The following is a 24,391-nucleotide window of genomic DNA, read 5'->3' as shown; positions in this document are numbered from 1 at the left end:
GCGTGTCGGCCGGGGATCCAAAGGGGTTCTGGTATCTCACCTACCCTTGCGACTGATTGGAGAAAATTCTATGGCCCACCTACGGTTCCCACAAGAACCAGCTGCTACTTCCATTGAGAAAGTTCGGGTACGCGTAAAAGGGGAGATGTTTACATGGACGCGCGTCATGTGAACCGCCCGCCGAATCTTAACCGTACACAAGATCGGGTTCGGATCCAAGAGCAGGCATACCCGGCAAGGAGGTCAGGGAAGCAAGAGAAGGAAAAGAAGCAAGAGAATGTATAGCGGGTTCGGATCTAAGTGCTGCCACACCCGGTAAGGAGGTCAGGAAAGCACCAAAGAGAAAAGAAAGAAGAAAATATATAACGGGTTCGGATCTAAACTATGGCGCACCCGGTAAGAAGGTCAGGGAGTAAGTCCATTTTTCACATGAAAGTTTATGTTCTTATAAGGCAAATTACTATTTAATTTCATGCTGTTTCATCTATGATATTTTATAGTGTATTATAAATTTGGCTGAATTTTTTTTTCTTTTTCTTTCATTATAAATTACAAATTCTTTTCTTTTGTGTTTTGTTTTTGGGGTCTTTTGTTGGCTTATAATATATGTTTGGGAAGTCTCTCCCTCCCTCTCTCTCTCTCTCTCTCTCTCTCTCTCTCTCTCGTCAAGTGAATGAGAAGGCAAGTCTTTCACACATGGCGCCCAAGAAGAAGGGCCGCGGCCGCAGCTCCAAGTCCAAGAATGTGCCCGGCTCCTCCAGCACGGCCGTCCCATCTGACCACGCCAGTGAAGCCGCCACCATTCGTCCTTCCTCTACTGCTCCCTCAGGCCATTCACCACCGACCCAAGAAACCCCGCTCTTACCTCCCGCCTCTCAAGAACCGCCCTCTTCCGCCATCCCTCCACCATCCCTCTCCTCCCGCCTCCTCCCTCTCCCGGCAGAAGTAGAGCCCACGACTGCGGGTGAAGTCTCGACATCTCATCCTTCTCTGCGCCCCGATCCCTCCACTGCTCTACCACCGAGTACCTCCCCTCCTGCCTCTCAAGATCCGTGCTCTTACGCCATCCCGCCACCATTGCCCTCCTCTCGCCTGCTCCCTCCTGCGGATGACTCATCGCTCAGATCTTCAGGTGAAGCCTCCACCTCGGCTCCTCGTCGACCGAGCTCCGCTCCCTCAACCCGTCAACGACCGACCCAAGGAACCTCATCCTCACGTCTCACCTCTCGAAGACCGTCTTCCTCCGCTGCCAACCTTGGGAGACCGCCTCTGCCGCTTCCGCCGCCTCCTCGGACTACCTTACCACGCGTCACGGATCAAGAACGAGATATCTTTGCGCTTATTTGTTACACGGCTGAGGACCTATTCGCTGCAAGGTGCCATCTGAACGCGGCGAACGTTCAGGGCGCAGATAGCTCGACGTCGCTGCAGAGCGGCCTGGCCCATGTAGCTAACTCGATCCCAACTGTGATGGACGCGATCAACATGATAGTACAGCTGGCGGACGAGAGAGATGAGACGGAGGTGGTGAACGCGTCCATCGCCGCTTACGCGGACTTTGACACGATTCTGCAGGCGTTCAACGCGACGTCGCTTCTGATGAGCCGCATGGTTGAGCAGACCCGCGCCGGTGGTTCCCTCCGCGATCCCGGGGGTCAAGGCGGCAGTTCTTCTGGCAGCGGCGATGGTCCCGGCGGCGCAAGCAGCGGCGCTGGTCCCGGCGGCGAAAGCAGCGGCGCTGGTCCCGGCGGCGAAAGCAGCGGAGCTGGTCCCAGCGGCGAAAGCAGCGGCGATGGTCCTGGCGGCGCAAGCAGCGCCTAGATGCTGAGTTAGTTGGGCCGTTAACCTCTCTCTCAAGACCATTTCTTGATCTGGTGATGATACTCCCCGTGCTGTTCTTGATCTTGCCAGTGGTGGAGTTCAAGCTCCGGTTTGGTTCATGAGATATAGGACATTGCATCCACAAACCCTGAGAACTCGGTTCTTGTGCTACTGCAGGGATTGATCCGAGCATGAACTTTCTTGGCAAAAGTTGCTTCGAAGACTTGCGATCTTATGCCTGTTTCTGATGCAGTTCATGATAATGTTTCGTGTGTTCAAACTCTGTTCTCAACAGAACACAGGGTGAACAAGGGAGGGATCGAGGACGATCACAGCAAGCGACACGAGAAGCCTAACTAGATTCATGAAATCCTAAGATCGTCACAAGATCTTATGGATACATGAGGTATCTATAAAATAATAGAACGCTAATAGAGAAAACCTTACGCTTTAATTCATAATTGCAAGAAAGATAATTAAGTTCCATTAATCTATAGCATCAATTTGGAGTGCTTCCCCCGGCCGTAACATGCTCTCAGAAAACCATATCTTCAGACATTTGCCCCTCTCTCTCTCTCTCTCTCTCTCTCTCTCTCTCTCTCTCTCTCTCTATATATATATATATATATATATATATATATATATATATATATACCAGTGAGTGCCTTTGAAGCCAAAGGTCGTCCATGGCTCGCAAGAACAAGAGCCATGGCTCCAACTCGAAGAGCCAGGCGGCGGCCGCCGCCATTGTGGATTCCCAGTCCTCATTCCCTGTACCTCCGGTGGCCTCGCAGCTCTCTGATACAGACGTTATCACCACTTCTCGTTTTCCCTTCCCTCTCCCAAGGAATCCAACACAGACCCGAGAAATCCCACCGCAGCGTGCAACCGCCGTCCCCTTCCACATGTCAGATCTGACTGCTGTGAGAGTCGTCGGCAACGCCACCGAGTTGGCGTGTCGGGCGCCGGTCTTCCCCAGGAACACGGTTCCTGCGCAGCCACAGCTCGGGAGGAGCAGGAGCTCCAACAGCGATCTCCCTCGAGGAAGCGAAGACATCTTCCGGAACGTGTCGGCCACCGTTGGCGATGTTGTTTCGGAGATCATGATCATGATGGATCAATTGGGACTGGACGGCACGTCGTGGTTGAAGGAGAACATGGATGGCGTACACTCCTGCTACCTCAAGATGATGGCGAGGGAGAGGTTGCGTCAGGCGGGCGATAGGGTAGTGGACGAGACGGACGCCGTGGATCCCATCAAAGAGGTCTACGGCATGGCTTCGAGGTGGCTGGAAGAGAAGCTTAAGCTGGAGCAAAGCGTTAAAGGGGGCGGCGCAACCTCGCCCGGCGGCGGACAAGGCAAAGCAGGTTGCTGAGTGTGGTATTTATCGCCTCTCGAGCGTTACTGCTTGCTTCTGATCTGGTGAGTAAACTGAGAAATAAGTCGGGGAGGAGTCTGCGTGTTACTTTGTTCATCTTTATAGTTGACTCATTATCTGTGCTTGGATTTGTCTTCTTTGTTGACAGGATAAGAAGAGGCACATTTTTACTAGCTAAATAAAAGGCATTAAAAGAAGAGAAATCTACTTCTAGGGTATGAAGAATCCGGAATCAAAAACCAGGCTTGAGCTAACGAGCCGAGCTCTTTCTGATGAGCTCTGATCTCAAATCTGTAGAAATCCCATCTAGAATGTCTGCTGCTTTAAAGCTCGTCGTGTGCGTCGTCGTCGTCGTCACCGCCGTCGGAGCCACCGCCAGGTGCGCCGCCAGATTTCTGATACACAGCAGAAATGATGGGATTGCAAACAGCTTCCACCTCCTTGAGCTTCTCATCGTAGTCCTCTTTCTCGGCATTCTGGTTGTCGTCCAGCCACTCCAGGGCGTCCTTCAGTGCTGCCTCTATCTTCTCCTTCTCTTCACTCTCGATCTTGTCGGCGAGCTTATCCTTGTCGTTAATGGTGTTCTTCATGTTGTAGACATAGGTCTCCAACTGGTTACGAGCATCGATCTTCTCCTTCACCTTCTTGTCCTCTTCGGCGAACTCCTCTGCCTCCCGAACCATCCGTTCAATCTCTTCCTGGCTGAGCCGGCCCTTCTCGTTGGTGATGGTGATCTTCTCCGACTTGCCGGTACCCTTATCTTCTGCCTTGACGTTCAAAATGCCATTGGCATCGACCTCGAAAGTGACTTCGATCTGAGGCGTGCCCCTGTTTTGTCATATGGTAGGAACAAGTTACTGTCAAGATCTAAAATTTGGAGTACGGAATCTGAGAAGCAGAAGGAAGACAAACCTAGGAGCTGGTGGAACTCCAGATAAATCAAACTTGCCAAGCAGTCTGCAGTCCTTTGTGAGACTCCTCTCGCCCTCGAAGACCTACAGTATAATTCATGGATGTAGCAGTGAGAGGGACAAAGATGTGTGTGAAGTACCTATTAATTAGCAGTAAGAGAAGCGAGACATGTCTGCAATCAGGATAGTAAAGAAGTTACAAGTACCTGGACGGAGACAACAGTCTGCTGATCTTGGTACGTTGTGAACACCTGAGACTTCTTGGTTGGGATCACAGTGTTCCTTGGAATCAACTTGGTCATCACTCCACCAACCGTCTCAATCCCAAGAGTGAGAGGTGCCACGTCCAGAAGAAGAATGTCTGGTTGCAGTGAGACAATGTAATTAAGCAAAGGATGAGGAAGATCACAAATGGAATGTAGTCGAACGTACGTACCTTTAGTTTCTTCACCACCTTCTCCGCTCAGAATGCTTCCCTGGACAGCCGCACCGTATGCTACGGCCTCGTCCGGGTTGACCCCCTTGTTTGGCTCTTTTCCATCGAAGTAATCCTTCAAGAGTTGTTGGACCTTCGGAATCCTTGTGCTCCCGCCGACGAGAACAATCTCATCAATCTGGTTCTTCTCCAGTCCGGCGTCTTCCATAGCCTTCTTCACGGGGCCCATAGTCTTCCTGAATAGATCGTTGTTCAACTCTTCGAAACGGGCACGAGTAAGAGGCTCAGAGAAATCCAAGCCTTCGTAGATCGATTCGATCTCAACACGGACTTGGTGCTGGTTACTCAAAGCTCTCTTGGCACGTTCGGCTTCCCTCCTCAGCTTCCCAAGAGCACGGTTATCCTTACTGATGTCCTTTCCATGCTTCTTCTTGATCAGTTTAATGAAGTATTCCATGATTCTCTGATCAAAGTCCTCACCTGCAAAGAGAAAGGAATGAATATTCATAAGCATCGTACACAACACATCAAACAAAGCAACCAGGACCGATTACTCGATTGGCTTACTGTTAATAGGAAAGATGAAATTTTCACAACATGAAAATGACCAATTAGAGAACTATATATATGTGGTATTTTAAAGAGTATGATCCAAAATAATACTAAATTTCAATTGCATTCACATCCTAAATAGATTTTTCAGGTGAACTCCAAACATATCTATTATAATGTTCCTATTTTGAATTGGCATATCGATCATGCAGTAGAGACTACATGTTGATATTACCTCCCAGATGAGTGTCGCCATTAGTGGCAAGAACTTCAAAAACTCCATTATCGATTGTCAGGATGCTAACATCGAATGTCCCACCACCAAGGTCAAAAACAAGAATGTTCTTTTCACCACCCTTCTTGTCCAGACCATATGCTATGGCAGCAGCGGTTGGTTCATTGATAATTCTGGCCACATTCAAGCCAGCTATAATGCCAGCATCTTTGGTTGCCTGCCTTTGAGCATCATTGAAATAAGCTGCAGCACAAAAAGGAGAACAAATGAGAATGTTTCTAGAGAAAAAATCATATAGTTCAAGGAGGAAACTCATCAAAGATGTTCTTTTTATACCTGGAACAGTAACCACAGCATCGTTAATTTTCTTTCCGAGGAAAGCCTCTGCCGTCTCTTTCATCTTTGTCAAAATCATTGCGCTTATTTCCTCGGGGCTAAAAATTTTAACTTCACCATCCTTGATCTTGACTTGGATATAAGGCTTACCATCCTTGTTAACGATTTTGTATGGAACAAGTTTCATGTCCCTCTGTACTTCTTTGTCCTCAAATCTGCAGGTCACAACTTCGTAAGCATCTAATAACATTTGCCTCAACAGATAAACGACCCAGCATATAAAGCTAACTCACCTTCTTCCGATAAGTCTTTTCACGTCGAAAATGGTCCTTTCGGCGTTCACGGCTGCCTGATTCTTTGCAGCCTCACCAATCAATCTCTCAGAATCAGTGAAAGCCACCCAAGATGGGGTGATGCGGTTTCCTTGGTCATTGGCTATGATCTCAACATGACCGTTCTTATAGACACCAACACAAGAGTAGGTGGTGCCAAGATCTATCCCAATAACTGTTCCCAACTTGGTGGCCTCTTCCTTAGCAATTGAGAATGCAAACAAAGATCCTGCAAATATATCAGCAAATTTAATCTTATATGCTTTATCATGGCTAGATATTCTACTTTCAGAAAACAGATTTGACTACTTGTATGATCTAAAGAAAACACAAAGCTGATAATATCAAGATAGTGCTCGGTTTTTAAAAAGATTGGGCAAGCTTCAGCAACAACAAATACAATCAGTCATCTATATATCCTTGGTTGTTCAGTAACGAGACTTCATTGGATTTCATATTGGAAGAATCAAATTGAATCTCATATCGGAAGAGAAGCAAACAGGAACTCAACCTCATTGGATTTCATAGAATTTCATTGGATTACCATCACCTTATGAAGAGGCATTTCTCAAATCTTAATGTGATTACCATCTTAATACAATATTAGAAATGGCAACTATAGAAAATTGCAAATTTAGTTAAAAGAAGGACGAAAAAGGTTCAGTCTCCGAGTGTTGCAATCAATCAAATGTTACGATCAATCAAGGATGTCACCAGTGGTCAAAAGTGACCCGTGCAGAGACAGACGAAGGCCTATATGAGAAGTGACTAGCCCATCTGCCCGAGAAATCACCGGATAGTTAATTGGAGGAATCACCAAAAACAGGTGAAGCATCTTAACTAGACTCACAATGACAACAACATGCACTGTTCTTTGAATTCATATGGATTATGGAACTCCAGTTGCTTATATCGACCATAAAGTATCCTTTTCTTGAGACGCAAATCCAAGTCTAAAGTTCTTTAATGAATGTATAGGTCAAAAACGTTACACGAAGCACCAAAAAGAACCATACGGGAACAGCCGTCCGATTCCAAACCAATCAAAGCTTACGGCAGAACCTCGTAGCTTATCACCTCTAAAGCAGGTGATTGCGAACAGATAATCATATACATGTCATTTGCGAAGACAAGAACAGAGAGTCCTCAACAATTATCAATTCGCAAACACCAATGACCCAAACTTCTTTCTTTTTTTCTTTCTTAAGTATTGGGAAAAGCTTGAAGACAACAACATATAATTCCAAGCATCAATTAATTTAAATCTTATGGGAAAAAAGTATGTTTATCTAAACTTAAAAGAAACCAACGATACGGAACGAATCCAAGCCAATACAGTCTGTATACTCGTACGGGAACAAGTAACACGCTCCCTCGCGCAGCAACATTATATATCAGATCGATCCATACCCTAGGCCCAGAGATCATGATCGGAGAAACAAAACCGAAGATGACGCCACTAAGATCAGATCAGAAGAACTTACCAGCAAGCAAGAGACCCAACAGGATCACGGACCCTCGGTTCCGCAACGATCGATCCATCACCTCTCCCCCCTGGGTGCTTTCCTCCGAAGAAACAACCAAAATAACTCGGTCGCTCTCTCTCTCTCTCTCTCGCTCGCTCGCTCGGTGGCGGTCGACAGGGACTCGAGCGGAATTTATAATGGGTTTTGGGTATGGGAGTGTGAACGATTCGGATCCACTTCGACCATTTGGAACGAAGGGAACATGTCATGCCGACGACGTGGACCAATAAGAACTCGAGCTACGAAGGTCTCACCCAATAGGAGCGAGAAATGTCGTTGGGCTGATCAAAGCCGTTCGTTCCAAAACACACGGCCGAGAAGCCTTTCCATCATGTTCCCATAGTAGCTTCTTAATTGGGCTCAGGCCTGTAGATGGGCTGAGTCCAATAAAAGGATGCCATCCGATTGGGTTTCGTCTACATCATCTACTTAACCATACCTTGTATCTAAACCGCGGTAGATCTAATACGAGACAAAACCCATTCCTCGTCACAAATGAAGATATAGTCAATATGTCAACTTTCCCTCTGAAACACTTCGTCCAGAATTAGTCTTAGCTTCATTCGGGTCAAAATTAGTTCAATAATTAATAATAACGTGTGGTTTACAAAATATTTCAATCATATACTTCGACAAATTATCTCAATGAAACGTGTATATATATAATTATACATACATGAATGTATATGTTGGTAAATGAGTCGATCCTAAATATGCCTTCATTTTCTTAAGAGTATTGTGAAGTAATATTTTGTCGAGGAAATGTATCATCGACACTTGAGTTAGCTAGGCTTAGTTCATTTGTCGCAATCGAGCACTCAAAGAGTTGTTCATTGAATCTATTGATTGGGTCTCTGATTTGAGCAGGACACTGATGCAGCGGTATACCAAACTTACAATTGAGGAGTAGGGTGCTCACAGGCATAAGTTGGGGGAGTCCCATCGAGTGCATATGCCAATGGTGGTTGGGACATTGGCCATGGCTAAGACGATGACATGATTTGTTGAGCTAGTTGGGGTATGAGCGGGGTGATAACTTATATCATGCTCATGAGCATTTAAACTTGATGGATGAGATTTATGAATACTTCGGTAGAAACAGTCAGGTGTCTTACATTTGTCCCCGGAGGTGAAAGTCCTGAGTCATTGAATAAACGTCGATTACGCTCCAATGTTTAAGTAGAAGTAGACGCATCCACTTGGGGAAAGGAGAGTAGCTATCCCTCTTGGGTAAATGTGCTATGGGTTGGGAGGAGGGCCTCCTCACTAGAGTGCTTGTTGAGAGAGTTTAGAGGTGAATGTTCCTGCGATGACGTTCATACCCTTCGAGTGTTAAAATGTTGAGGGAATATACTATCAACACTTAGAGTCAGCTCAACCTGATCAAGATCGAAAGGCATGGGGACATTCGAGGTCCTCTCTAAGCTACACCAAGATGGAGTTTGGCTTCTCGAAAGGTTCCTACACAAAGACCAATGTCGGAAGAGAATTTTCAATCTAGTCTCTTCGACGCTAAGTTTATCCTCTCGGGATTTATGTAGAGTGTAACAGCTTCAATATCCCCTCTTGATATATTGTCCATAGGGATGACAAATGAGGGACAAGCCGAACGACCTCCCGTGGACTATTATCCACGTAGATCGACAGGCCCACAACACTGATAGGAGAGGTTGATTGCCAAACCAGGGTTTCAGACCTGTATACCATGTAAAATGGAAAATAATATGACAAATATTAGATGCTTGAAAGCATGCATCCATCTGTCATGGATAATTCTGCTGCAACTTGCTTTTTAACATATGGAAAGACATTCATATTTGCTCTAAGACAAATTACAACATACACACATCTCAAACCTGGACATCACACCATCATGGAAGATATTTCCTACAGACAACTCTGACCAAAGGAATTACAGTACATAATTGAGATTGTGCCCCTTTTGCATACATTAACAGTAGCAACAACTGCCTAAGTTTGTTCAAGGGGATCCCACATTAAGTGCAACACAGGTTTCCTCAACAAGGATTGAGATGAGCAGTCTTCAGAGATATGAACTGTTCCTGATTGCTGTCGTCATTCCTTCATCTTCATGAAGGTTATCTCATCCATGGTTGTGACTTCAAGCGTCCTTAAACCATGCAGTACAACTCGGTGGACTTCATGAATCCTGCTATATCCAGACAGCAAAAGTCATCACAATGTAATACATCAATCTGATTCATTCTATAAGTCATTATGAGGGAGATCGACGGGCATCCAGTCATTTCTCTATCTGCCAAAATATTCAATTGCTAACCAGTGAGCTTAGTATAATAATCTAAAAACATGTGCTACACACCATGTCTAACCCAAACAAAAGACTCTGCATGTCAAAATTGACCACCAACATTTACTGTACACACTTATAATTAGAGCATTTCCCCAGTTTTCTAGGATTCATTAAGCCACCAATGTTTTATCTCTGGCGACGCAGAAAATCTCGCATCTCTTGGTGCACCTCGACACGAACAACTAATCGCATGGTTCTTGAATCTTCAAACAACAATCCACCCAGCTCCCTTGCAAAATCACATGCTGCTTCAAATACTTCCTGCACAAGGTTGAAGTATAAAGAGCGAAACAAAGAAAATGAAGGAAAAAATTATAATAAGATAATTAACATGTAGACAAATGCTATCTGCTATTGCCAATTAATCACCTTTGATGGAAAATCTTCGTATAGATATGAAGGAGTGATCTCAACTCTATTTTTATCGGTTTCCCAGAGCCTAATCTGCATTAGAATATATTTTTCAAGGGATCAATCTTATAATTCACTAGCAACTATGTATTCACTCAGATGATAAGCGAGATAAAGAAGTTACAGTTGCAAAAGTAATAACAAGAAATTTTTTGAATTTGTTATCCTTATAAAGAAAAAGAAAAACTTAATTGCTCAAGATCAAGAAAGCATCAAGCATTTTAAAAACTAGGACTATCGTTCTACTTGCCCCAGAATATAATAGTTTGACATTAAAAAGAAAAGCCATAATTTTGGAAGGGGTTAAATCTAAAAGGGGCTCAATCTTTACAACAGTCAACCTGATCTGTAACATTTTCTGGAACTGCAGGTATCTTTTGTGCAACTCGAGGATGTGCATTTTGCTGAAGAAAACAAATAATCTGAAAAGGCAAAAGTTCAAAAAAAAATCAAAGCAGATGATGATCCTATATAACAGTAGTGAATCAATCAGGTTATTACAGAAAACACATAATGTTGTAAATAAGTATAGTAAGTAATAACAAAACTGGTAATGCTCAACCTGATCAGCTGTAATCCCATTCTCAAAAGCGTTATACAAACTTTCTTTTGTAATAGCTCCAACAAGGAGGTTTGGAAGTTGATATTCGATTCTGAAATAAGGAAGCAGCCAACAAATTATTAAAAAATCAATATGTTAAACATGTAACAACATTTTAAATTGATATTTGATAACACATCACTGAGTAAATGTTGCTGTTAATGTTTTTATACAACCAAGTTTGCAGTGGGGGGATCATTAAGAAACAAAAGCTATACAAGTTGTATAGTAAGCAAAATTTTGTCACATGTTTCGACTGGAAATAGTTTGTACATGAAACTTTAGGATCTTCAGGTTGCTTTCTCCTTGATCTCAAGCAAAATTCTCAGTCTAACTCAAATAGAAGAGCCTGATTTCAGTTGTAGATGAGTCGGAGGATGAAACAAATCAGTTCTAGAACCAGAAGGCCTACTGCAATGATGACGAAACAGCAAACAACGACTACTGCAGAAATGAACAGTAAACCTGCAGCTGCAGAGTTGTTTCAGCAAAGAAACAGAGAAACAGGGCTGTTAAGAAGTGTGGAAGTGAGAAATGGGAGGATGCAAGAGATATATGAGATGAAAGACAAAACAGGTAAGGAGAAGATACCAAAGTGGGAAGGGATATAGTGGCTCAAAGAGATAAACATGCATCAATTTTTAATTTCAATCAACATGACTTGTATGAGAGGGCCAACAACATTATTAAATAAAATGTAACCGGATGATCTAGACCCCAACAACGTTAATGATGACTCCTGATATTACTCAAGAATAGAAAATCACAACTGGATACAATTTTGAGTTTGCATAAATTAAATAAACAATTTTAAGCCCCCAACCTAACCTAGAAGCAACCAACTGACATCAAATTCCACAGTTCTGATCCAGCATTATCTCGACAAACATACTGAATGTAGAAACTATGTGAATATTAGCAAAATCCTATTCGATTTTCCAGCGAATCCTCTCTTAACATATATTCTCTACTAAGTTTGGGATGAGGCTATTCTGACAGCCTTCCTAAATCTTTTAGGTTAGATTCTAGTTAAGAAAATAGGACAAGAAAGGAATATAAGAAAGCATTCTCCTGTTACTGTGCTGGTCTGAGCTAAAGCATGCCAGCCAGCAACGTATTGCACCCAGACTCAGCATGGATTTTCATGCCACAACAACAGCAAACCAAAATTCATTAATCTTGTGACACCAGTCATGCTGACCAGCACACTACTACATAAAATTGTGGCACTTTCGCTTTTGTGAGCATTAGTATATTTGCAGAAGAAGTTTCAGGGACCAAGTAGACTAGATTACAACAACAACCTCTTGCTCATTAATTTACAGATTCCTTAAAAGGATTGTATAAAAGCATCCAGAAACTAGTAGGTTGAACAAGGAACAATTCAGGTGGCAGGAACATATCTATGAGGACCTTCTACTGCAAAGAAAGAATTCGGACCTTTTTTATGTTGATTATAGAGGAAACATTAGAAAAAATAAATTCTGGAGAGCTGTCTATGTATAAGAGACAGCAACAGACATAATAGAGAGAGAAACTTTGCAGGAACAGTATCCCTAATTACAGAGAGTTTAAATGAATGGCAAAGGTCTTTTTTTCTATTGGAAGAAAAATTATCTTGCAAATCTGTAACATTATATGGAAAAATTAAAAGTTAATGACCAGCAAAAGAACTGATGAATAAAGATTTAAATTTGAAGGTGCACAAATTTTGGGTTACAGAAGGAACCATCAGCTTGGAGCCTTTCCAGAGAACTAGCTAAAGGTGTGGCAGTCTTAAGAATACCTCATATTTGGATGGTCACTAAGCTTGCTAAATGTTCAGAGGATGCATGAGACCAGGGTGAATCTTCTACAGAACATTGACCGGATCTAGAAACTGAAGCAACTATAGCAATTCATGCAGAAACCAACATGAATGTATGTAGAATAACAACAAAAAAATGAGCAATCATAAGACATTATTAGCTCGTAAAATTATATATCTTGTACATCCAGGAAGATATTTCTTTTTCGTATTCATTCTTCAATTGAGCAATCCAATATATTTCAGTAGTCAAAAGGTTGAAGTACACAGAATGGTCGCCCAATGTCCAAGGCTCCCACTCCCATCAATACAGTCAAGGAGAATCACATACACTTTTTAGCAGAGTACAGAGCAAACAATAAAGAGCAGAAATCTAGATATAGACCAGAGAAGTGAAAATGGGACCAAGAATGGATAAAAAGATTGGCTAGAAGCATTCATTCTACCTGAAAATAGGCAACATATAGCCTATTTTGAGCAAAGTAAGACAACTAAATACAAAGCTAACTCCTGATTAGAAGAACTTTATCTTTATCCTTTAACCATCACCTAGTCTTCTTTTTTTCTCTTCATTTTGTTAATGAAAGGAGTCAATATCCTTTGTCTAAAATTAACTAATAGAATGAATCAAGAAAAGTTTCGTTTACTCATTGCCCAAAAAAATAGATAAAAGGCATAAACACAGTTTATCCATGTCTAAAAACCTACCTTCTAAATATTTTCCATAAAGAAAAAAAATGAAAACAATAAGAAAATAATGTCCAAGGGAATTTCAGAATATGCTTCATTTTTTCATGAATTTAAACTACAACCAACAATGTACTTGTGTTTAAGAATGTTATGAAGGTTTACAATTTTGTTTGGCTTCCGTCACATTGCATGACTACATGTAAAAAAATTGACACCAACTTTAGCTATTCAATTACCACAAAATATGAAAAGATTAAGATCAAATTTTGCCTAAAAATATATTGACATCATAAGGCCTAAGTAATCCCCTCATAGGATAACAGTAGCAGGACCTTTTAAACAAATCCAGGCTACACAAAGTTCACTGAAATGTAATTTGATACATCAGGTCTAGATTTTTTTATAAAATAGTTTATTTAAAGAAAGAGTTTAAAGTTGTAATTTGTACAACATCACCAAACAACATGGGTTATCCAAGTTTCACAAGGCTACCTGATATTGAATGAAAAGAAGTGAGAATATAAATCTTGCATAAATGGTTTTTTTTGTCTGCATGCAAAAGTGTGTTCTATTATCGGAGACAGCAAAGATGAACTTTGGAAAAATGCCCAATAGCACGTATTTTAGAATGCTTTTACCTTGAAAAGAGACGTAGAATCTCACAGTACAATTTAGATGTCGAGTATGCATACATTCTGAAGTTTGTTTCCACAACGACAAATCCCTGTTTAAAAGTTGCATACAAGCTTTAACAACAGTATCCCTGCTAAAGATAACATTAAAGGATAAGAAACAAGATAGATTAACAGGTAAACACATTTTGATAGTGTCTCTCTCAGATAGAAAACACATAAACTATCAGTGAAGTAACAGTTGCAACATGCATGACCAATTATAACAACAAAATAACCAAATTAAATGTGGATAGAAAATATAAACTTCCAGTAATTTGAACTTGACCAACAAACTGTTGCCTTCCCTGGTCTTTCATAGAAGTTCATCAGTGGATGGCCTTGTTCTATCTGCTACCCAGAAAGAAATGATGCTGCTTATTTGCCCCATAGTTCTGACAGAGTCTGGTCCAGAACTTTGTGTATCAGCTCCTTTGTATTTATTTGGTTTTCCTTATTGTTTATCTGGAAGCATTAGCTTAACCTAAAATTGGCCTATGTAAAAGGCATCGGAAATGATTGATACCAATAGAATCAAAACTAATAGTATGAGGTGCTCGGTCAACATTCAGAATAATAGCATAACCAACAAAACTCATAGAACTCGGGATGGTTAATCAATTTTCTTTTACTGTCAGGCTCCATAGAACCTACTGAAAAGTTCAATGCAGGTTATTTGAGAGGTTTTTTTGCCTGACATTTACCAAATCAAATATACTGCCAGATAATGCAACTATCCTCAGAATTTCCAGTACATGCTCCAGCTCCAACCATTTCAATCAATGAACCACCATATTTATCCTTAATAAATACAGCTCATACATTCTATTTCTCCCGTTATAATAAGATTTTCCTAACTTCTTAAAAGAATAATCAAGATGTTCATGTTTCTTATACTTGTTTATGCAAGTTTGTGAATCCTACAGCTTGCATGTTTGCTTCAGTCATACTCTAGAATCTAGATGGTCTCAATCAGATGAAATCATTAAGTAAATAAAAGATAATATGACAAGAAGTGATCTAGTTTGGAGGCTATAAGACGACAAACATTCTTTTCTACAATAGTTCAGATCATGCCAGGGACTATTTACATGCTAAACAAACTCTCGATTGACTTCATAAATAGATATTCATGCATAATAATGGTATCAATTACCAGGAAAATCAGTTTTGCTATGTACCTAGTAGCATCTAGGTCCATGCCAATCCACCATATCACAGTTGCTCTATGCAAATGACTAAGGTTCTAAATCTTGGTCCGGTAGAAATACTGAACACCTTATGCCACCATGTCGACTAGAAAATATCCAGCCAGAGGAGGAGGCAAGGGAGGAGGAGAAGGTAGAGGAAAAGGAAGAGGGGAGGGAGGAGGCAAAGAAAAGGTGTTGGCAATGTGAATTGAAAGGAGGTGACAATGGTTGCAATGTACTGGGATGGAGGTGCTGGTGGTGGCAGTGACTCTGTGAGGAGGTGATGATGGGGAAGAAGAGAGATGTGAGAGAGAGACATGAGAGAGAGAATGCAAGAGAAAAAGGAGAGAAAGAAAAAAAAACGAAGAGATAATTGTCTCCTCACAGATACATGTACCAGGGGGTGGTAGGTATATCATCTGGTATTTCTATATGTACCAGTAAAATTTTGATCAGACTGGTCATGATGGTAAGTGTATTAGCAGTAACCCCTACTTTGAAATAGAACCAATAAACTTGTCCAGTCCATGTACAAGTCATGGTGTGGACTGGTAAAAGTCAACCCATACTGAGTTCATTCAGGAATTTCCCTATATGGTTGGTTTTTTAACCTTGTAGATGGCTATCAAAAGAGTGAAAAGCTATGTATAAATTATGTTTTTTTCCTTATGTATAAAGTATTTTGAATGATCTAATTTGAATGTAGAGATGAATCATGAAAAAATTAGAAAATACAGGAGCAAATTATAACTTGTTCCCTGAAGATGAAAACAAGATAAATCATGAGCAGATTCAACAGGAATCCATCGATCTCTATTAGAAAAATGATGCTCCATTCAATCACAGATGACTCAAAGAGAATAGGAAAAACTCTCGAGAATTTCCTGAGCTGATATAGCATAGCTGGGAGGGCTTGATGGTCATAGTTAACCTTTGCAGAATATATGGTAGAAAGCATAGAAAGAGGAAGAAACAAAATTAGAATCACTACAAGACTTTGCTGTCTGAAAATCTAAATAAATAGTGTTACTGAACACTTGAGAAAATGAAAACATTTCTGTTAATTCATAGGCATCTAACAAAGCTACCCAAAGACAAACCTCCTTGTTTGATGACGAATCTGTGAAGCTTGCTGAAAGATTAGTAGCCAATTTAGTAGGTATGAACCAGCTCTCTTTCCTGCCCTGCCATATCACAAAGTAGGATATTAAGATATAATGTATCAAGCCATTAATGATTTGAATTATCATCACAAGGGAAGGGAAGGAACAGATAAATTTGTTTTCACCTGTTGAAGTTTGACTAGTCCCAGATCTGCAAGGTCTTTAATAGCAATTCGTTGAACATCAGTCAAAGTATTCAAGTTGTAAGCCTGCAACACAAAGATATAAGCATCAGTTTACCTAATCATTGAGTTAAAAGCAACAAGATAGTAACAGGATTAAGAGCAAGAAAAGATATACGAGGAACTAAAGTTAAGTTGTCACTGAATCTCCATAGAAATCAAGAGCTATCTAGTACACAAAGTTAGTAATGCATTTTGAACTGTGATGAAAAATATATCTCATATATTTGTATATGTACACATAATTATTGGTATATCAAACATTGGATCTTGAAAAACAAATGCTTGGATAACAGCAACTACAACAAGCCTTTTAAGATTCTCAGCATGATGTAATAACATAGATAAAAGAAATTCCAAGCTAGAAAATGATTTAAGAGATGATTAGGAATAAACTACCAAATCAAAAAAGTTCTGCAAGGCAATGTACATGGTTGAATAAAAGGTCACCCCACCAGAGCTACATAAATGTGCAAATTAGTCACATAACTATCCATAAAAGTTGCAAGGCTTACAGGGTTGACCAATTTGAACCAGTATCAGTTAAATCCAAATGCTGACCTTTTAGGAGACAAATCAGCTCAAGAAAAGTCAGGTAGATTCTGATTCGTTCCAGCTAATACAATCTTTTTTTGGCACTCAAATTCAACATATCCCAGCAGAATATAAGTCATTTAAAAAACAAAGAAAAATAATCCACTTCCACCGGTCCAGACAATTTATAATTCTTAATCTTATAACCAAGCCCGAAATAAATTATGATCCTGCAAACCTTAGTTGTGCATCTGATATTGTCAAAAGATATGTTTCAAATTCAATTAACAAAGAAATAACAATCTCTTTCCAGCATATTACATGAATTGTGGGTTCCTCAATTAGACTTAATCCCAGATAACAAGGCCAAACAAAACATATTACAGGCACATGCCCACTTTTCTACGAAGCACTTGAAATAGTCGCATACAAGATGAATAAAAGATCAGATAACAAAAATTGGAAAGAACAGCATAAAAAGTGAGAAAACCTATGAAACAAATAGATAAGGGATCATTTGCCTGCTAGGTGGGGATAGCCTAGGGTACGTTGTTTTTGACAGTGCAGGGTCTGGAGGATCAATTTATATGAGCCTTACTAGCAGAAAGTTTGCTTTGCCCTCGAATGAATTATCTGATATTGTAAATGGAAAACAAAAACAATACTTAAAATACCAGTCGAATTGTATCAGCCAGCTGGTTTTTCACAAGTCCAAACAAGTTGGCCATTCCGTTTCTATGTAACTTTCAAATAACATGGTCCACTTGGTTTTTGCCAGCCCAATCAAGCACCAAGAATGGACCATACTGATTGGACCTTTTTTTCATTTTTTTTCTTTTTTTATATTTTTTTCAGACACTACAGAGTATAGGTCAACACACTATTCGGTGATACTATATCAATCAAACAGGTTGACATAAAACCTTGAGCTTAAAGGTTTTAAATTAATTTGATGGAAACATAATGATCCTTTATTACCTTTTTCATGAAATCCTGTTAGAAATGTTCTACATGGGACGATCTTTAGGACACACACTAGAACATCAATAATGCACATGTACAGAAGGAAGAGTGCTTTTCATGGGACCAAAAATTTAAATTGGGATCTCTTGCATTAATTACACAGTGGGATCAAATTGAGAAAATTTGTGTATAGACTGATCAAAAGGTGTTCTCTTTCATGGATAGCCATATTTCTCCTTACTCATTTGCTTCTTGTCTTTTGGGTTGCCAACTAGGAAAGCCAGTCACCTTGATAGAGAGATTTTCCTTTTTCTGTTAAAGTGGTTTGGAGCGGTCAAAAATAAAAGGGATCATGTCCCTCAAACCTGATTCAAGCACAGAAACTAGAAATTGACTCTGGGATCACTAAAAGAAATGAGGTTAAATTAAGACTGATCAGCAAGATTAGGTACTGAAGTCAGTTTTTTCTTTAATGTGGCCTGAAGGATCTGAAAATGCCAAATATGAATGGCATCAATTTGAAGACATTATGGATCAAACTGGTAACTAGCTGAAAATCAGTCAGGACCAGTCAGAACTCAAAGAATTGGCTTGAAGCCACCACAAATGGTCAAAACCAGATTGCAGTTCATCAGACGTGATTATTAAAATTCTTGGGGCAATAGTATTCAGTTGTAACCTCCTAAGAAGCAGTCAGAGTCAGCTGAAACATAGATGCCTGGAACAAGAGACGTTCCAGATCATGGAGAGGGAGCCAGAAAAATGTAACGTGGTTTGCAATATGTGGAAGGTAGCATTAGTTGTTCTGTGGAATCATGGATGCGCTATGTGGTGATGTATTATTCAGGTTGACCAGTGATTACTTTGCTAGAACTGCAGATTTTCTTCATAAAGTAAGCATACAAAATAAATTGTAAATGCATTTTAATTGATATTAGATCACTTGTTATTTCATTATAAATGAAAAAGAAACATCTTTTAAAATCATCTTTTATTATCACTATTCACTAGAATCACTACTATATACAGATTATATGCTTGTTTTTATAGATGGAAAATGAAGCTCTTCCATACACCAAAATGATTCTTCACAGTACAAGATGTATCCATGATTAATATAAGAATGTTTTTGTGCCATAGATAGACATAATTAATTTTACTAGGTCTATATAGAGTGTTTCAGAAAATATATTGATTGTTATACCTCGCCAAGGGTATGAAAGCTCAGCTCAAGAAGGAATGATATTAGATCCGTGGGATCAACTCCACGATCCTACATTATTTAAAAAGGAATAAAAAAATCAGTCTTGTAACAGAAATTTTTAAGAATAAAAGCCAACTAGAGCAGAAATGGAGATAAAAGTATAGTATGTTAACAAATACCTCAGCAGTTGAGATGTATTCTCTTATTATATACCAAAGTTGGGCATTTGTATCCATCAGCTGTTTACAGGAAATGATCAGCTATAAGAATTTGAAATTTGAAATACTAAAAGAGTAATAAGATTTAGAAAAATGCCCACAAGGAACTGGAAGCCATTCTCAGTTAACTTCGGAGGTTCATTTTCCCTGCATATCTGGCAGATCAGAACTTCAAAATTTGTATATATCATTACAGCAAGTACAGATTAATTTTTTACAATTAGGATATGGCAAGTGTTAACATCCCAACAGAATAATTGCAGATGTAGAAAACCTGGCACTCAAAAGGCCTCGCTGGAAAACCTTAATCATAGAAGAACTGAAGCTCGTCAACTTTTCTGCCTGAGCTGAATTTATAAGCTGCAACAAGAAGCACTGTTTGCCACCAAAAAAGAAGAAACCACTGAAGCAACCTTGTATAGTTATAAGCATAAAATAACTATTGAGATGGTAAATCAATAGGATCTTAAGGAGCAACCTCCCATTGCTCAGAGGCATAGGTCTCTAGATCCTCCAAAGTTGGCAGTCTGACTGTGATGCTCAAAGGCATCGGCTCTCTGGGTAAAGTCCCACTGCAATTACGAAGCAAAAATAATAAACCTATTTTGTTCCTTGACTTAGATATATGAAATAAAAGCAAGATTTGTTTTGCCAATATACATACCGCAGTCATGTGAAAATGAACATGATTAAAAGTCATAATGAACAATTGTTGGAATCTGGACACACATTTGCCATATTGTAGAGCACAAAAGAATTTAATAATTGATCATAGTGCCTTCCTACATGACTATGCTAAACACAGTTTTATAACAAATGGTGTGAGTGATCTTTTGATATGTGCAGTTATTTTAACCCTTATACTTCCAAAAGGGAGAACATTTAACTCCAATCAAAACATCATGTCACAATCCTCCGCAAGGACAACCACTACTATAACTAAGCTGGCCACCACAATAACTAGATCAGCGTTGTATATGAGGCCAATAACATTAGTTTGGTGACTTTGGTCATCATCATCAACACCTACTTAAACTACATTGACTACTGCATAGCTAGGATCATCTAGGCCATCACAGCTAGGATTGAAGCTAAAGTGCTTGGGCAAGTATGTGAAGGAGAAGTAGCTTGTGCAAATATCATCTTCGAATCCTAATGATAGAAGTGGAAGACCCCAGAAGCACAATGCTCTTCAACTTCACAATCCAATGGTCCTTGTTGACATTATACCCTTTTGATAGTAACATATGGAATTGGGCAGAGAAAGGTTATATTAATTTAAAAGCATACAACACATCAGCTTGACTTCAATTGCAAGACACAAAGACACTTCTCTGTACTCAATTAGATTGCAATATACTCAGGCCCATAAGTCAGATTACTGTACTTTCATTTTAGTTGACAATTGATATGGAATCAAAAAACACATATCAATGCATACCCGCTCACCAAGTACTTTTGGATATTGCTTTGGAACTTCGGGTTTATCTTGTAACTTGTCTCCTTCTTTCTGCAACCAGTTATAATACAAATAGTACACAGATGTAGATTTTGTGGCAGTTTTACAGTCATCCAATAATTTAAATTTTGTAACAAAGCTATAGCACATCATACCACAAAGTGAAAATCCAAGCAATAACACAAAAATATAGGAGCACAAGCTGGAAAGGTTATAGCAATTTCTCTCTTGTGCATATAGAATATGAGAAGCGCGCCAAAGAAATTTTGCCTTCCCCAACTTAAACAGTACAGTGGAGTGTAGAAGCAGAGGATACAATGATCAAGTTAAGAGACAGGAAGAGAATGGCAAATACGATGTATTTTTGTGAGCCAATTCTTCAGGGAGGAACTTGCTAAAGAATTTACATTAAGAAAAGAAACCAATAACCAGATCTACAAGTAAAAAAGTTAGGAAATAATCAGGTATAAAAACTATAGATTATCTAATACTGCATATGATAGTGTATCCATCACGTTTATCAGGTCAAAAGGATGCAAAAAGATTCTTCACAAAAGAGAAGAACAACTTATAACGAATATGAACCTGAAAGACTGAGTTCGAACAAATTATAGCAATTAAAATAAAGGCATTGAAACTTAATCAGGAATACAGAAAATTGAGATTGCATAAATAGTATAAGCTCTTGTACAGTAATATGAATAGGAGAAGACATAATAGCACATCTCCATACATGATTTTTAAATGTAAAAAATGCTGCTGGTACATCATGGCCTTCAGAAGTGGTACCATGGAGGAAGTAGAGCACAGCCAGATATGGTTATGAGTATCCACAAAAGCAGTTTCAAGAATATAAAGCACTATACCTATCAGTAACTTCAAGGAAAACCCTCAGCTGAAGCAACCTATCAATAGCCACTTTGTGTTTGGAAAGCCCATCTGGAAGCAACCATTCTTCCATCGACTTGGCTGTTATTAGGGTATCAATATACAGCATTTGCAAGACATACCTCTTAGCCATCGGTGGCAGAGATCTAAAGATTGAAAAATACAAATTAGACTAAGCATGCTGCAATTTTCAGTCATTAAATGCCACATAGCTCCACAAATGAGACTTAAAGCAACCAAATATATTGGATGCTTTAAGAAGAGCAGCAAATGCATAAGATAATAGAAATGATAAAGTAGGTAAAAATAGATTAAAACAAAGTAAACAATATAATATAAAGACCTAGAATTCATAACATTAAAGCACCATATAATGAAAAATATGACTGCACCTATAACATGTCAAGGTAAAATACAAGTCAGTCAGTGTGAACTATTGATCCACAAAAATTTCACTGCGCAGGTCAAAGTACATGAACCACATAAGGTTGAATTCCTGATGTTGGTGGTTGCAGATAAATAATTATTAGACTCGTTGATTCTAACGCCAACACTCAAAAAACCAAGCAAGTCATTCATAGGCAAATTAACCACCAAACATCAAGGATATTGTTCCTATGAAGAAAAATTGAAGAGCGCTGACTGGTCTCTCTCCGAACCAACTACACCTGCTCAATCTATGGTGAACTACCATAGATTGAGCAGAAAAGGCAAGGAATCGACAATAGCGCCTTTTTGATCGAATCAAGGAATATATACGAAATAATAGACAAGAAAGGGAATGGAAGAAGATTCACCTGAGGACGGCTTCGCAGATGAAAGTGCTCTCATACAGTTTGTCCAGCTTCATGGCAGGCAAAGCCGCCACCAGGTCCATGAAGTTTTTCGCGATGATCCGAACCTGCGGCATCTTCGCGCTCCCAAAAGATCAGAAATCGAGGAGAAACAAAGAAAGGAAAATGGAATGGATTAGGGTTGTGTATGCCCTCTTCCTTCGTCGGCTTCGTGTTACTCTACCGCTCAGTAAACCGGGGGCTTGGGTGTGCAATCGGAGAGACGACTCTCCTTCCATCATAAATTCGGATCAAGAGACGATCCGAATCAAGGTCCGAACCCGATCCGTTTTGGATGCGACCCGACTGGTGGCGGGAATATATATATATATATATATATATATATATATATATATATATATATATATAGTTAAATTAATAATCAAAATATTATTAATCAATAGAGACTAATCTACATTGAAGTTTTTTAGGTCATTCCTCCGTACAAAATTTTCGTCCATTTCTCTCCTACTTAATTGTCGTCTCCATTTACATCATTTTCGTTTTATTCTATGAAAAAATAAAATAAATAATAATTGATTATTATTAGTAAATATTTAATAATTATTATTTTTTACTAAATTTCTTTCAAGCATCCTGGCATTGAATAAATAGGAGAACTCGATACTCAGTTTCACTTATTCTATTAAGAGTCAATAAAACAAAACAAATGTTACTTCACTTCACTCGTCTCCTCGAGAATTATGCTTTATATATCAAGTTGGTTGTTAGTCTTCATTTGATCTTTACTTACGTTACGTTTCTAAAGCATCCAAAATATTTATATTTTTTGTATTAAGTTAGTTACTACAATCTGCCTTCTAATTATCATCTATTTTTTAGAATGTATGAAATTTTACCTAAAAAAGAGTACAATTCTTCCTTGAAGCAAGTCTTTGATAGTTTATCGCTTCTTGGATTATACCATATTTTCCATTCTTTTCATTGTTTACTCCTGAGTATAAATGGTATAACACTACATATTACCTACTTTATTCATTGATCGAGTACTCCTGCATCAACTCAAAGTCCCCCATTTTTTATTATCTTAAATAAAAAACTCATTAACACTGGTCTTACAAAGCTCATTGACCTTTATCTTTCAATTTTATCTTAATACTTTAAAGTTTGTCTCTGCATTTTCCGCCTCCTCGGAAATCTTTCATTACTATATGCTCTTCCTCCGTGAGAGCAAGGGAACAATAACTCTATGGAAGTCCCTCTTTTTTATGTCTTACCATGGTGTTGTCATACCCCTAACCGGATCATCCGTCACCTTGCATTTATGTCAATTTATTTTTAAATAATAGATCTGCCTTTATGGTATTACGACACTCATCTGAATCCATCTCCATCTTAACTTATGCTTGATTTTATTTAGCTATGTCTCTTTAGACTTGTCGTTGTTTTCCACCTCTTACAACCTCCTACTTTAACATATTTGTGTTCTCCTAATAATTCTCCTTAATCAATGGAAAGATAGACTATAACTCTCATGACCTCCATCGTCATGTTGTATGACTCATGTCAATTCTATTTGTTGAATCTCGGATTTTGATGATGAAGTCAATTGTCATTTGTTATCTAATCTATGTGTTGAGATAAGTGTGCAGGATTAACTACGATGAGAGTAAGACAAGCAGCAGGAGTTGCGCCGGAGTCAAGATCATGATCACGTTGGGAGTTCGAGAGTTCGACGGAAGTTCGGACGGTCGTC

The 24,391-nt window shown here is 39.4% G+C and overlaps 2 protein-coding genes across 5 annotated transcripts; both read right to left on the bottom strand.

Moving 5' to 3' along the window:
• Positions 1-3,261: 3,261 nt before the first annotated feature.
• On the bottom strand, positions 3,262-7,644 carry LOC135632919 (luminal-binding protein 2-like). The gene is made up of 8 exons (XM_065141789.1): positions 7,487-7,644; positions 5,964-6,231; positions 5,671-5,885; positions 5,335-5,577; positions 4,548-5,027; positions 4,318-4,472; positions 4,113-4,195; positions 3,262-4,028 (listed from the first exon to the last, which is right to left on the bottom strand). The coding sequence occupies exons 1-8, from the start codon at positions 7,542-7,544 to the stop codon at positions 3,524-3,526; spliced, it is 2,007 nt and encodes a 668-aa protein (XP_064997861.1). The 5' UTR covers positions 7,545-7,644; the 3' UTR covers positions 3,262-3,523.
• Positions 7,645-9,814: 2,170 nt separating this feature from the next.
• Positions 9,815-22,896, bottom strand: LOC135632920 (general transcription and DNA repair factor IIH subunit TFB2-like). 4 transcript variants are annotated; one of them, XM_065141790.1, is made up of 15 exons: positions 22,639-22,895; positions 21,820-21,987; positions 20,936-21,004; positions 19,973-20,066; positions 19,769-19,869; positions 19,596-19,641; positions 19,456-19,515; positions 19,277-19,345; positions 16,519-16,602; positions 16,331-16,414; positions 14,008-14,093; positions 10,834-10,924; positions 10,613-10,693; positions 10,230-10,304; positions 9,815-10,121 (listed from the first exon to the last, which is right to left on the bottom strand). In XM_065141790.1, exons 1-15 carry the CDS (start codon positions 22,749-22,751, stop codon positions 9,987-9,989), a joined length of 1,356 nt encoding a protein of 451 aa, XP_064997862.1. In that variant the 5' UTR covers positions 22,752-22,895; the 3' UTR covers positions 9,815-9,986. The 4 variants fall into 4 exon arrangements, with proteins under 4 accessions (XP_064997862.1, XP_064997863.1, XP_064997865.1 ...); XM_065141791.1 differs by having other exon boundaries at positions 19,596-19,649; positions 19,798-19,869; XM_065141793.1 differs by lacking the exon at positions 21,820-21,987 and having other exon boundaries at positions 22,639-22,896.
• Positions 22,897-24,391: the final 1,495 nt, after the last annotated feature.

Source organism: Musa acuminata, chromosome BXJ3-3 (assembly GCF_036884655.1).
Source record: "Musa acuminata AAA Group cultivar baxijiao chromosome BXJ3-3, Cavendish_Baxijiao_AAA, whole genome shotgun sequence".
In the NCBI taxonomy this organism is placed as follows: Eukaryota; Viridiplantae; Streptophyta; class Magnoliopsida; order Zingiberales; family Musaceae; genus Musa; species Musa acuminata.
The sequence above is the reverse complement of the archived record's forward strand: the minus strand, read 5'-3'. Positions and strand labels throughout refer to the sequence as shown.